The 15994-nt window shown below is 34.8% G+C and overlaps 2 protein-coding genes across 2 annotated transcripts; one reads left to right on the top strand and one right to left on the bottom strand.

Moving 5' to 3' along the window:
• Positions 1–2301: 2301 nt before the first annotated feature.
• Positions 2302–2841, bottom strand: LOC148770525 (uncharacterized). Its single transcript, XM_088817885.1, has one exon. The coding sequence runs from the start codon at positions 2839–2841 to the stop codon at positions 2302–2304; it is 540 nt and encodes a 179-aa protein (XP_088674011.1).
• A 6401-nt stretch (positions 2842–9242) lies between these two features.
• LOC105959838 (nuclear transcription factor Y subunit B-8) lies at positions 9243–11625 on the top strand. Its single transcript, XM_088817884.1, has 2 exons — positions 9243–9303; positions 10853–11625. Exons 1-2 carry the CDS (start codon positions 9243–9245, stop codon positions 11560–11562), a joined length of 771 nt encoding a protein of 256 aa, XP_088674010.1. The 3' UTR covers positions 11563–11625.
• The last annotated feature ends 4369 nt before the right edge of the window (positions 11626–15994 follow it).

Genomic DNA, 15994 nt, shown 5'->3' with positions numbered 1-15994 from the left:
TAAAAATATTAATCTAACTACTAGCATAACTTATTTTGACCTGGTAAAAACAAGAAATGTGAAATTGCTTACTAAACTAATTAAAATTAAAAATGCACTAATTTTCAACACTCCCCCTTAGTGCATACTTACGATCAACAACCCCAAGTGCAGCTGTAAAATATTCAAACTTAGACTTTGCTAGAGCTTTTGTAAAAATATCTGCAACTTGTTCGCTTGTGGCAACTTTCTCCAACTCGATTTCTTGCTTCAATACGTTCTCTCGAATGTAGTGATGACGATTTTCGATATGTTTTGTTCTTCCATGAAACACTGGATTTGAAGCAAGTTTAATAGCACTTTCGTTATCACATTTAATTTTCACTGCATATTCAACTTTGCAAAACAAGTCTCCCAACAAACTCTTTAACCAAATACATTCTTGAGCTGCCATTGTTGCCGCTACATATTCCGCTTCAGTGCTTGATAGTGCGACGACCGATTGCTTTTTGCTACACCACGAGACCATTGCCGAGCCAGTGTTGAAACAGTAACCTGAAGTGGAATGACGATCATTTACATCTCCAGCCCAATCCGCATCTGTAAAACCGCTTAACCGAAAAGTGTCTGACTTCGTGTACAGAAGCCCGTGATCAAGAGAACCTTTTACGTAACGTAGAATCCTTCTAGCTGCATCTAAATGAGCACTTCTTGGAGATAGCATAAACTGGGAAACAACTCCCACCGAATAAGAAATTTCGGGCCTCGTGATAGTTAAATAAATTAAACTACCAACGAGTTGTCGAAATTTTCTGGAATCTGTCAATAACTTCCCTTCATCTTTCCTTAATTTGAGATGTGGTTCCATTGGAGTGGCTTTTTCCTTTGACTCCCCCATACCGAAACGACGCAAGAGATCGTTTGCGTATCTTCTTTGAGAAATAAAATAACCAGAGTTTGATTTCTCAACTTCCAGGCCAAGAAAATAATTTACCTCCCCTAAATTTTTCATCTCAAATCGAATGGACAGCTCTTTTCTTAACAAAGAAATTTCCTCTTCATTATCCCCCGTAATTATCATATCGTCGACATATAATAATACCAACAGATGCATCTTTGATTCAGATTTTATAAACAAACTCGAATCTGCATCAGAAATTTTAAAACCACAAAAGACAAAATATTGTGCGATTTTACCGTACCAGGCTCGCGGGGCTTGTTTCAGGCCGTACAACGCTTTCTTAAGTCGACATACATGGTTAGGAGAATGTTGAGAAATATATCCTTGAGGCTGCTCCATGAATACTTCTCTATCCAACTCTCCGTAAAGAAAAGCGTTCTTTACGTCGAGTTGCCATAATTTCCAACCTTTAAAGGCGGCAAGAGAAAAAATTGATCGAACAGTCACCATTTTGGCCACCGGGCTGAACGTCTCTTCATAATCTAGTCCGTAGCTTTGAGAAAAACCACGCGCAACTAGTCGTGCTTTGTATCTATCGATTGAGCCGTCTGATTTTCTCTTCAACCGATAAACCCATTTACAGGTTATAGGTTGACATATTTCAGGTTTTGGAACCAATTCCCATGTTTGATTTTTGCTTAAAGCTTCAATTTCTTCTTCCATTGCCGCTGTCCATTTCGGATGATTTTTGGCTTCGTCGTAACTTGCTGGTTCTTCTTCATCTGAAGGTCCTGTGAAGAAGCATGAAGAAATACTGCAAGAATTTAGTTGTACCTCATAGTCCCTGAGGTAATTTGGTCGTCTCCTCTCCCTTGTCGATCTCCTTGCACTAGACTCCTCATGTTCACCAGAATTATCAACTGTGTTTTCTTCAATTATGGGAATAATCGGGTCTTTTGCTTCTTCTTCGGGGAATGGCTGGAGCTCTCCTTGATCGATTGAAGGAACATCTGGCCAAGGAGGTAGCCGATTTATCACGTGACATGCGCACTGAATAGCTTCTGCCCAAAGTTCCCTCGGAAGACTCTTGTCGTGCAACCATGAAAGACTCGTGGAAGCAAGGTGAGCTAATTTCCTTTCGGCGAGTCCGTTTTGTTGAGGAGTATTTGGACATGTCATCTGTCTCGCAATACCGTTACTATCGCAAAACTGAAAGAAATCATCTGACATATACTCGCCACCATTGTCACTGCGAAGACATTTGATTTTTGCTCCAAACTCTTTCTCGACAGCCCTCTTAAACTCGATAAATTTCGATAAAGCTTCACCCTTCTCCTTTAAAAACTTTACCCATGTATACCTTGAGCAATCATCTACTAATATCATAGCATAACGATTCCCACTATAACTTGGTGTTTTGGTCATCCTTGTATGGAAATTATAAACGGCGTGTACTCGTTCTTCAAACCGCGAATGAGGAAGCGACGAATACGTGCTTCGCTGATCTTCTCATCCGGATCTAGTTCTGAAATTTCAGCACAAATGCTCTTAACTTTCAAGAAATACTCCGAGATTTGCATACCTCCTTGCGTGAGCGCCGCCAATTCATTTTCCAGCAATTGTAGCCTTGCTGTATGCTTCTTGGTAAAAATCCTCTCAAGTATTTCCCAGACTTCTTTTGGAGAGCTAACATCCCGAACGTGGTCAATGTACTCTTTACCGATAGATGTCCTCAAGGCGAAGAGAGCTTTCCCGCACTTGATCTTCCACTTCCTTCGTGGCTCGACGTTTTCTTTAGTATCTGCTGGAATTTCTGCATCATCACCATCAATTAGATCCCACAGATCTTGACCTTGAAGGTAAGCCTCCATGCACATCCTCCAATACTTGTAGTTTGTTCCTACAAGTTTCTCTACACCGTACTGAGTGGTAGAACTGGATCCCCCGTTTGCCGACTCCATGTTACAAGATACGACTTCCTCTCAATTACTTATAGCCTCCTCCAACAAGACACCTGGTTGCTTGATAGACAAGAAGGAAATAATATAAGATTGCCTCAACGAGGCTCTGATGCCATAAAACAAAAGTTACTGAGGTGAAGTTTATGTAACGAGGCAAAAACGAGAATATTAGAGGAAATAAATTTCTCTTATTATCTGGATAGTGAAATGAATTACATATGCTGTAAATAAATAGAAAGTGGAGTAGTAACAAACTCCTAAATTCACTCTAACAAATTAGAGATAAATCTGCCACTAAAAATATTAATCTAACTACTAGCATAACTTATTTTGACCTGGTAAAAACAAGAAATGTGAAATTGCTTACTAAACTAATTAAAATTAAAAATGCACTAATTTTCAACAACCACTCGAACAAATATTATATCATGAATCAAGAATCAACCATTGAACAACAAAAAAATAAAATTATTTGAATGACAGCCAGACATGCATGCAACAAAAAAATAAAATTTGAACAACATTTAGTCTTTGAATTTTAGAATAATGTTATTAATATTTTTTATGCCTAATTGTTTCATGAATGAGTTTTGTTGACATATAGAATATAATATTATTGGTTTTAGATGACATGATTTGTCATAATTAAATCACTTATCTCTGATGTTTTAAAAACATATTAGTATGTTCTAATCTTTTCATTGGAACAATGAGTAGCTGGGTAGCATCCCGGTACAAGATGATATGATTATCAAAAAAGAAATACTTAAGAGGTATAAGTTTATAGCAATTGACATTTATACTAATGATGATCAGAAAATAGAGAATAAAAAAAAAAACGAATCCTGTATTTGGATATCTTTTATTTTGCAAAATAACATGATAGTATTAATTATTCACTCTATCTCGTATATTATGTCCTACATTATAAAAAATCAATATTTTATATTATTTTACCTGCTTTTAGAATTCAAGAAGTACAAATTATTATTATTTCATCCTTGAAAGTAAATAAATGCAATTATTTCAAATTTATAAGATTTGAAAATCATATTAAATATATCAATTCAACAATTCGCTTTTAAGACGGATTAAATAGGTGTCGTAATTAAGTCTCTTGTATATCCGCACGTAATGAATTTTTATATAATTCCTGTATTAGCATTGGAGAGTCGAGTAAATGATAGCATCCGAATCGAGATTAAATCCATTTTATGAGTAAAAAAAAAAATTGAAGTGTAAGAACTCATACACATGAATGTTAGCTTGATAGAATTTCAATAAATTTCTGCAGAAAAAAAAAATTGACATTTTTTATATTTATTTTATATTAACTTATATAAATAAAATATAATATTCATAAACATCAAATATTTTATCTTCTTAAGTAAAAAAAACGCAATCACATTCACTAGTAAATGTTATGGTACTCTACAATAATTCACTTACTATTTAAACCAAACAATTCCACAAACTTTTCTAATACCAAAGGAAAGTAAAATAGGTTAGTTCTCTATATTGGGCAAAACAATTAATACTTTTTGCCTATTTTACCCTAACATTTCACCACCCTAATACTAACCTTGTTGACTCATTTCAAAGATCTCAGATCCTGTCTATATATTGAACGCAATTGCACTGTGTCACTTCAGAGCTCATCACGCACACGAGTAAGAGGCGTAAGTGATATTGTGTTTGTGTGAATAAAAGCGAGAAGGTGAAAAAAAAAATATAGAATTTGAATCAAAAGTAAAACTTGAAGATGGAGAAAGGAGGAAGCTCAAACATAGAATATAAATATACAAGAAGAGCACGCACATCTAGTAAAATTGCACTCAATTTTTCCGAACATTCGGTTTTTAAGAATAAATCCATATGAATAATGTGTCATCCATAAAGCAAACCATAATAGTAAAGTTTGTAAGTTTTTTCTCAGCCTAATCGAAATGTTGATTCTATTTTACTCTACAAATAGTTTTGTGACATATATAATGTATTGTTAAGTTTTCTTTCATTATTAGGATTTTTTTTTGTTAGCTTTCGTGGTAAATATTTTTTGTAGATTATGTTGTGATTTTGAGGAGTTTTTTATGGTAATTATACTGCATTGCATACGTATAATACTGCTAAAAATATTACCATTGTTTAGAGTAATTTTCATATATGTATCTTTGTTGTTGATAATATTGGTCCGATACACGCGTCTCATCTCTTATGATATGGCGAAGTTTCTATTCTAATGCCATTGACAACAACATTGTGACGCGTATCACGCAGACTCATCCTTATACAAACTGCACAAAGTGGAATAAGTCATCTCCACTCTAAATTCTTTAAACGAATAAAATGCACCATATCTCAACACCAACACAACAGAAGTACGCATCCTATAATCCTTCATAAACATTACTATATTGTCATCAACAACAACATTATATAACATGTACTAGAAATGCAATGTTAACATAATTATATTGTGAACAACAATCACAATACAATGCGACACAAAGGATTAACGTAATTTTTTATACTGTCACAAACAGTATATTACATAACAGAGCTCCCCTAATCGAGAATTTCACATATACATTCAATCATATTGTCACTAACTGAAATGTTATGTATAACATACCATTATGCATACACGAATTCAACACAAAGGAGCTCCGCATAACAAAAAGTTTAAGGAAACTGCATCTCCCAATAGCACAATAGAAAAATCACTGATACAATATTTGCACACACATTTAAAGCACGAAATACAAACGGAAAAAAAATGAAAATTAAACTCCAATGAGCTCAAAAAATGAAAATCATTCAAAGTGTCATCTCACTTTGAAGACAAAATACACTAAAAACAAAGGCAATTGCGAAAAACTCAAAATCAGCCACACATATTCAGTACCATACATCATTATGTTTGATTTTCACAATTTGTTTACATACCTAGTTCAAAAATCAACGCCACAAAGTAAAATTACAATGAAAATATAAACACAAAGTTTTTTTTTTTTTTTTTTTAAATTTAATATATTTTTTATTCCCTATATGCTGCCGGGCGAGAAAAAAATTAAGTGCGTTGCTAATAAATACTAAATAGACATAAACAAAGTAAAGAAACGGACAATATATGTTGTAAAAATAATTTGCCTGTAATTCTAACTTGTGAATCTTATAACTTGACACACAGTGTCACACGTCACTCATTTTCGATCGAATATAGAACACAATGTTTAAATGAGACAATACTAACACAACACTACAATATAATAAAAAAAAATAAAAAAAGAAAAAAAGAAAAAAAGAAAAAAAGAAAAGAAAAAAATACTTTGGCAACGACCGTCGAAAAAATTGGGTCTACACCAAACTTCAGTAAAATATTTAAGTGGGTTTCGTTTATCGAAAATAGAAATAGAATTTATATTCACGATCTATGTTTCGGGTAAAGAAATGTAATGCTGTTGATTTCTCAAAATCGACTTTTGATGAATGAAAAGTTAATGTATTTAAATGGACACTTAAATAAAATCATTTATGGGAATGAGAAGATGAAAAGTATCATCCCACATTGGAAAAAATTTTTAATGAGAACACTTTAAATAGTGCAAGGTGATTATCTAATAGAATAATTAATAAGCAAATGTGAGTTTAACTTAAAAGTCATTGCGGGCTGTGTGTGTCCGAGCACACGACTCGTCGGCCATTGTTTGGTTTGGAGTCTTAGACTTCCTTCTTCAAGGAGATCCGTGTGCATCAAAACTAATTAAGATTTTTGTGGCCATGTGAAAATATGCCACATCTTTTCAACCATTTCTTTTTCCTGAAGTTATGTCTTTTGAACATAAATAGAGCCCCTTCATAATGCAACACTCACTCGAATTCACTACATTCACCAGCATATTATTCATATATTCCTTTCATGTCTAGAAAGTCCAAGGCTCTCGTATTTTTCGCCTGTACTTCGAACCTTGTTGTGCTGCAAACTCGAATACCTGCAGGTCATTGTATCTTGGGGACAGTTGGCTGGAACCGTTAGCACTAATACGGGCCAATATTGTCTTACGGAGAAAGATTCTAATTCTTGCCTCGACTTCTTTTCTTCGTACTAAAATCTGTTATAAATTTGATTTCGAAATATACATCACAAATAACAATCGTGAGACAATATGTTGTATCTTTTGAAATGGAAAACGAAAATGTTGAAGTCGTTGATGCCGCCGCTGCTGCACATGTTGCGCTTCATGTTGGCTTTTGTGCTGAAAATTGCGATGGCTCTTTTGAACAACACTTCTGCCCCTGCTCATGGAGAGAGGTTGAAAAAATTCACCGGTATAAAATTCAAAAGATGGCAAGAAAATATGACGTTCTACTTGACAACCATGAACCTTTAAGGGTTCTTGATGCAAATTACTCCAACTGTGGCTGAAGATGACACCGACGCTCAAAGAAGGAATGCTTACGATGCTTGGTACCACAATGACTTCCTTTTTTGAAACTAAATCCTCAACGGACTCGACAAAACGTTGTACAACGTCTACAACAACGTCTACAACAACGTCAAGACAACAAAAGAGTTGTGGGACTCTCTCGAAAAGAAGTACAAAATGGAGGATGCCGGCTTAAATAAATTCATAGTCGGACAATTCGTAGGGTTCAAAATGGTGGACTCCAAAACGGTTGTGGAACAAGTCGTGCAACTTCAATTGATATTGCATGACATACACGCCGAAGGGATGGAATTGAGCGAATCTTTCAAAGTAGCAGCTATTATCGAGAAGTTACCGCCTCATTGGAATGAATTCAAGAAATACCTCAAGCACAAGCACAAGAAAATGGGAGCAGCTTGAGGACATTATCGTACGACCTCGAATTGATGAAGACAACCGCAAATCCGAAGCAAAGATGGGGAAGGTCAAAATCGAGGGAAATGCAAACTTGGCCGAATGAAGTAGCAAAAAACGAAAAGCGGCAGCGCATTCAAACAAGGCAAATAAGTTTAAGGGAAGTTGCTACAACTGTGGAAAGCCAAATCACCTTGCAAGAGACTGTCGCCAACCCAAGAAAGAAAAGAAGAACCAAGCTAACATGATCGAAGACAAGAACGAGAATGACATGGATTTAAAAGTTGTCATCTTCGAAGCTAACGTGGTCGACAACCCTAGAGAGTAGTGGGTGGATACCGGAGCTACTCGCCACACCTGGTCCGAGAATGTGATGTTTTCGAGCTACATACCAATCAATGCAAGGGAGCTTCACATGGGAAATTGTGCAACTTCTAATGTTGTAGGATTGGGAAAGGTAGAGCTTATGCTTGTGGATGTGCTGCATGTCCCGGGCATTTGCAATAACTTAGTGTTCGGCTCTTTGTTGAACAAGACCGACTTTAGGCTAGTGTTTGAGGCTGATAATTTTATTTACACTAAGAATGATGTATTCATAGGAAAATGATGAATACTAAGAGGTATAACTTTATATCTTTTAATATTACAAAATAATCAACCTTTAATTATTTGACTGTATCAACAATTTTAATTAGTAACTCTATCTCATAAAGTCTGGCCTACATAAAGTCTGACCTACATAATAAAAAATCTTACATAAATATAATTTTTTTTTTACTTTTAGAATTCAAGAAATATAAATATTAATTATTTCAACATTTCAAGCCAATAAATGTAATTATGTTACTTTATAAGATTTGAAAATCTTATTAATATTAGAATTCAACAATTCACTTTTAAGACATATTAAATAGTTGTCGTAATTAAGTCGTGTATATCCCGACTTGAATGATTTTTTGAATAATTCTTATATTAGCATTTAAGCGAAAAGTAAATGATAGCATCCAAATTAAGATTAATTCCATTTTATTAGTAAAATAAATAGTTAGAATTGACTCATATGTATGTAAAATTTGATTAATGGGATTTTGACTAAATCTATGAAAATGTTTTGAAATACTGTTGTAGTTATTTCATATAAATTTATATAAATAAAGTATAATATTCATAAATATCAAACTAATATTCCTATGTGAATAAACTCAATAATATTTGGTAGTAAATTTTATGGTACTCTTCAAAAATTCACTTACTCTTTGAAGCAAGCAATTCCACAAAATATTTTACTCGTTAAAGGAAAGCAAAATAAGTCACTTTTCCATTTTAGAACAACCATTAATATTTTTTGCTAATTTCGTCCCTACCTTTAACCACCTTATTAAGACCATTGTTGACTCATTTCAAAGGTCCCATATCACTTGTCTATATATTGAATGTAATTGTTCATTTTACTCATTGCACACACAAGAGTAAGAGACATAAAATATATTGTGTTACATCCGTCTGAACAAAAGAGAGAAGTGTAAAAAAAAAGGCTTTAATCAAAAGTAAAAATTGAAGATGGAGAAAGGAGGATGCTCAAATATTGAACATAAATACACAAGAAGAGCACGCACATCTGGTAAAAACTGCACTCAATTTTTTCTAACATTTGGTTTTTAAGACCTAATCTATATTAACAACATGCATACATTGTTTTTCTTTTTGGTCTTTTTTATCCTTATTTTTCACATCTCTCATTTGCGGAAGTAAAAAAACATGTTTTAGTTCCCTGGATTTGATTTTTAGGTAATTGATCTTCTATTTAACCAATTTGGGGCAATTTAAGTTGACAAATATTTTTTATGCATCATGGATCTCCTTGTATTAATTGGATGAAGAGCGATATTTTTTCGTTGTCGTATATCATTCTACTCTGATTTCTTTTACGTTTGACAAGCTGATGAGTCTTAGGAAATTTAATTTTTTTGCTAATTTAAAAAAACAAATTGGTCGACCATCGAAAACACGTTAATATGAACGCATTTTGTTTATGTACTAATTAGATCTCAATTTTCCTTTTTTTTGGCCAAAAATATTTATTATTCTATTACATTGAAATGATTGGGGCTCGTTAAAACTTTGTGGTCCTACAAAAAGAAAAAGAATACTCCTACAATGTCAATTAAAAATCTGAAGAAACGCTAATTAGTCTATTACTCAAAAACCCCTAATTGAATTTCAATTTTCCTTGTTTACTCTTAATTTATTATATATATATATATATATATATATATATATATATATATATATATATATCCTAATCAAAAAAGTTTTCTCACTTTAATCAAATGCATCATGATTAGTTGTTTGATTAAATAGAAAAATTTCCACAATTAGGGGTTATTCTTTATTTTATCACACAAAAAAAATGTGATTCCATATAGATCAAATCAGTGAGAGTTCTTAATGGGAACAAACCAATTCTCATGAAAGGGAGAAATTTAAGTTAATATAATCCTTTTTTGTTTCTTTTTTATGCATCTCTATTTCGTTTCTATGTGTTATACCTCATATTTTATTTATCAATACGTCTCACACACACACACACACACACACACACACACACACACACACAATACATTCTTACATAGAGTTGAATTAAATAAAAGAAAACATGAAATTTAGGAGTTGAAAGTGTAACAAAATATATGGGTGTGAAATTAGTGCAATTAGAGTGAACTTCTCGTGTTTTTTACATAATTTCTTAGCTATTGGACAAAATTTTTTTTGTACATGATGAAGATAATAAAAGATGGTGATTACCAACAATTAGCAAGAAAACTAGCTACTTAATTTAATGTATACGTGTTTTTTTGAACAAGTTCGAGTTTTTAGTTCGTTCCACTTATCTATTTTTGAAAAATATCAATTTTTTATGCAATTAGCATATACCCATCATAAATCGCATGCTCATATATATATATATATATATATATATATATATATATATATATATATATATATATATATATATATATATATATATATATATATATATATATTGAACTATATATGAAGTTAAGGTAACTTTATATCAGTGAATATCGTAAAATCTATCATTTTGTGAAAAGGAGATAAAGAGACAAGATGCCAATAAAAATATATTCTCTTCACATACATCCTTTCAGGCATAGTCATCCGGGAAGGCGGCGTTGCCCCTGCTGCTGCCTCCACCAATGCCACCAACATTCCGGCCGCCGCACTGAACACTATCGGCGGACAGGTGAACCAGCAAGGCTTCAAAAGAGACGTAGATCAGTATATGCCGATAGCCAATATTACCCGCATCATGCGGCGCGTCCTCCCTAGCCACGCCAAAATTGCCGACGACGCCAAGGAGGCTATCCAGGAATACGTCTCCGAATTCATCAGCTTTGTCACCGCTGAGGCGAATTGGCGGTGCAACCGCGACTACCGGAGTACCGTCACGCCGGAGGACGTGTTGGCGGCAATGGCATCGCTAGGTTTGGACGACTATTTGGAGCCGCTCACCCTTTTCCTAAACAAGCACCGCGCCGAACAGAACTCTGAGCAAGGATCTATGAATTTGTTGCCGCAATTCGTCAGGCAAGGGGGCGACGCTGGCGCCAGAGTTGGTTTTATTGACAACCAGCAGCGGCAACGTACTCACACGGTGCATCAGCCGTCACCATCACCCCCACCGTCGGCATCAACAGTGGGGTATTATGCCCCCTTACCACCGTCTGCTGCTACGATGGAAGAAGAGAGAGATTTTGGTGGGTTGACGCCGGCAATACATGAATATATGTTGCGTAACCATGGTGGTGGAGAAGGGTCCTCCGGCGGCTGCGAGTTTGATCCGTTTCAGAAGTTTTAAAGTACTAGAGTATTATGAATTTCTGATATAATGCACTAAAAACCCACATACAAATTAAACTCTTTTTTCATTGTTATTTTTATTTTACTATCATTATTAAAGCATTATGCATTGACTTTCATAGATCGGTCGAAATTGATATTTTTCGATTTTTTATAATTACACTTACTTTGTCTCTTTATAAAAATATATCATATGATTTTGATATACCAAGTGAAAATTACTGGAATAATACAATTTTAACGACGACATTAGTACAAAATTATAAATATGTATTAAGGTAATGTTATCACATTTTCCATACTATAATAATAAAGTCACGTATTATATAATGTAGTTAATATCACGATATGATACAATTTCTGTAGAAACGATTACTTGGCAGGCATATATATGTATCGATCGACCAAATATTGGTAATTTATCGCTCGATATCGTGATACAAAACAATATATACGATAGTTACAATAATTTTTTTGAGATGATTTCTGCGATTCTCGTCATCTTTTGGGTTGATTTTGTGCGAATGTTAGCACTTTTTTGGGATGAAATTGTGCGATTGCAGCAAATTTGTTGTGATTTTGTGCGGTTTTTAGCACATTTGAGATGGTTTATGCGTTTTTGGCACAATTTGTTTTATAACACTTGTGTTAGGGTTTTTTTTTTAATCAGGGCAAAGCCAAAATAAACTGATTCAAGAAAATTCTATTATTTCTCTGAAAAGAAAGGGCTATTACAAAGAAGAAAATCAAGAGCTACTTATTCATAAAGAGGCTCTTTTACAAAAATAGTCCTAACCAAGTGCATAAATACCAAAAAATAAAACATAAATAACAAAAAATAAAACCTGGTACACACAAATAAAATAGGATAAGTGTACATACCTGAAATTGTTAAGAAAATTGTCGCCACGAGTGTAGAGAAAACAAAATCACCACCCTCAAACTGTATAAACCATAAGAAATAGAAATTCATATGTGTTGGTGGATATACATACACGCAAGTGCACGTATCGTACAAGTAACATAAGTGACTAAAAGTTCGAGTATCGATCCCACGAGAAATATTTAACCGTCTAATCCTAAACCATAGATTCTCACATTGATGTTCAAGTCCACCCCATACAATCAACTTTAAGGTTGATTAAACTAAATTAAATTAGCTTATCTAATTCAAATTAAATAGCAAGCAAAAACAAGAAACCAAATATAAAGAAGATTTATCAAATTGAAAAACTCTAGGATATTATATCCCCCAATTTGTTTATTGATTCCCCAATTCCCTCAATTATGCAACTAAATAATTTGAATTACTAATCTGGGATGCTAAAACTAATCATAACCCGCTTCTGCATGTATCATGATTCTATTATTTAGGACTAAATTAATGTATTCCTACGCAATTCAATCAAGAACAAAGCATTAAGCACAAATTTCACTAATGGCTACCTAAGAGGTTAACTATATCCCTATGATAATGCAACAAATGCTCTTCTACCAAAGTTCTAATTGCTAACCGATCTTCCCATTCATGCATTCAACAATAACAATAAAGCTCATAAAGTGATCAAAAGCATACTTGCATAAAATCAAAGAATTGGGTTAACAAATCCCACATAGGGTTCGAATAAAATCGTAGAATAAAGAGTTTACCTACTCGTTAATTCTTATGATAAACAAAATAGAATTAATAAAAGAAATAAGAAAAATTATGCTTGAGTATTCATTCTTCGCGTTTTGTGGTGTCAAAATTTTCATGGTTGGATCCCATTAAATTGTGTTTATATAGTGGTTAAGACTTGATCAAAAGGAAAGAGCTTTCTTGTCCAACTAAAACTTCCAAACTGTGCAGATTTGGGGTTTCAGACAGCCGTCTGACATTTCAGGCCATTCTGGGACGGCCGTCTCAATTTTCGTAGTTTACTTTCCAGCTTCGCATCACGGGACGACTGTCCCAGATTTTACTATAAAATTGGGACTGTCGTCCGAAGCTTTTGTCTACACTTTGGTTGGTTTGGAATCCGATTTTGACCATGTGGGAGTCCAAGTTTTGGAATGTTGCGGGAATAAGAATTTTATCCTTTGAAAATAGCTTTCTAATGCAACATGAATCAGATTATTTGGAGTTCGCATGAGTGAAATATGCTCGACATGGTGGACTCTGCCAAAGTTGTTGCGAGATTCCTTCTTCCAATTTGATTTATTTCTTTTTTGCAACTTTTTCCTCTCCTTTTGACCATTTTTCCTTCATGGACACCTAATTCTTGTTTTTCACTTATAAAGCACAAAATCCATCAATTAAGCACAAATATAATTAAATCTAAACAAAAGATCCACGTAAAGTAAGTGTATTGAGTGTAAATTCTACATTCAACACACCCCCAAACTTGAACTTTTGCTTGTCCTCAAGCATTATCTAGCAACTTGGAAAGCAGTGAAATCAATAAATGCATCTATGATGGGAATCAGGCACGTGTAAGCAGCGAAAAAAAAAATTATATAAAAAACACGGTTTAATTCATATAAACACATGTCGGACAGATTAATTAATTACATACCTTAACGCTTCCAGCGGAAATTAAAAACAACATGCAAATTAATTCGATAATTAGAAACACATAGCATGCTCGCAACGAAACGTAATATACATAAAAACAATTTCACGAAAAACAATCAAGTAAAGCATATAAAATCAATTTCATGAAAAACATATAACGTGCAATTTAATCTAATTAAATTAAACCTTATATCTAACGGATCCAAAAGATTACCTCTGGAAGCGTGAGGCGATCTATCGGATCGAAGCAAACTGCCACGGAAACCACTCCGTGCAGTCAGGAGGGGCAGCGGTGGTGCAGCGGCGACGAACACGCTCAACGACGGCGGTGCGTGAGATCCACGCGCTGTCTTCAAGCGGCGCATGGAGGCGCGTTCGGCGATGGCTTCTCGTCAATTCGACTCCTTGGTCTTCCTTCTCTATGATTTCACTTCGTATTCTGAGATCTACTAAATACGTGGTACTAGATACGCAAAAGTTAGAATAGACGGAAGAAAAAGACAAAAGGAAAGAAGCTACCAAGAGCAATCGGCGCGTGAGGCCGATTCCGGCGACGGACGACATCGACGGCGGCAGTGGAGAGTGGCCGTGGACGTAAGAGAGAGAGGCTAGGGTTTGTGATGTGTGTTCTGTTTTGTGCAAGAACTATAAATCTTGTATTTATGGTGTCTTGTATAAAAGCCCTAACGGGCTCAAGTTGGACCGGACCCAACAACTTAAGTTCGATAGTCTTTAGTCGCTCGTTTCTCACAACTCAATGATCGGAAAATTATAAAGATTATATTTTCGGAATCATTGAAACGTCCTCGTCAATACGAATGCCAATTCTTGATTTCCAATTTCTAAAAGTGGAAACCCTAATTCAGTGGACCTTCTAAATTTGGAAACTTCCCAATTTAGAAAGTTCACTAAGATGTTCTCCTAGTTATTTTCCCTTTCTTATTCTCATTCATAATTCAAAATTACAAATGTTGGACTCAATCACATTGACTTCCATTATGCAAAGATTAAACATTTTAATCCTTGACCGTTTATTCAAAGAACTCGAGTGCACGAGCCGTGTGACCCTCGATGGTTCAGGTGTAAGCTAGCCGTGGGTACACAACTCTTTGTGGTTCTAACTCGTCCCTAGATTACGATTAAGATGAAGCTTGTTTCAACTTAATCACCCAACTTATCGAGATTGGCGTCTAGCAACTACGCGTCATGGTTCCCTAGATACAAATGAAGTTCCTGCAAGAACCTTTTGATATAGTTAACGTACAGTACGATCTCTTCGATTCATATGTCCACATTGAACTAGAGGCATTGGTTCATCGAGACCTCCTTAGTAGTCCATTAACTATGCGATCGTTCTAAGTGATGTAATCGGTACGTGCATGACTTAGAGAATCGAGTTCTCTAATCATCACTTAGTCACCTCTGGCCAGAGACTTAAAGATTACAAACTATGAGAACACACAGGACATCCAAGACTATTCTAGCGATCGAATCCCCGACTACAATGCACAGACCTCCCACTAGATTTCATACTGCACGAACACTGGCCCTTGGGGTGGTCCTCGGTGGAAATTAGGGACAGGTCAGGATACAGCTGGTCCTCTAGTGAATTCACGGTGATGTCTAGGTCTTAAGGACTAATGATGTACAACTATACCATAGAGATCTCTACTCGATTATTGAGATCCACTTAGATATTTCTAGGGTGAGGGAGTTCAGTGAACTCGTCAACTTACGAGCACTCACTTGTGCATGCCGATATCACAATACCGTTGACTGATGAGATGCAGTACACATACACTAAGTGCTAGTCTCTTAATGGGAAAGGCCGATATTCTCATTGGTGGCGTAAACCATCGACTGGGAACATGTTTAA

The sequence above is a fragment of the Erythranthe guttata genome, chromosome 5 (genome assembly GCF_056151865.1).
Source record: "Erythranthe guttata isolate IM_541 chromosome 5, IM_541, whole genome shotgun sequence".
NCBI lineage: Eukaryota > Viridiplantae > Streptophyta > Magnoliopsida > Lamiales > Phrymaceae > Erythranthe > Erythranthe guttata.
Note: the sequence above shows the minus strand (reverse complement) of the source record. Positions and strands in the feature narration are given on the sequence as shown.

What these genes read in the sequence shown, in the direction of transcription:
- LOC148770525 (XM_088817885.1), bottom strand. Translation starts at nt 2,841, where the DNA reads ATGGAGTCGGCAAACGGGGGATCCAGTTCTACCACTCAGTACGGTGTA.
- LOC105959838 (XM_088817884.1), top strand. Translation starts at nt 9,243, where the DNA reads ATGGAGAAAGGAGGATGCTCAAATATTGAACATAAATACACAAGAAGA. An exon ending in AAGAAGAGCACGCACATCTG is followed by an intron (nt 9,304 to 10,852) that starts GTAAAAACTGCA and finishes ACATCCTTTCAG; the next exon opens with GCATAGTCATCCGGGAAGGC.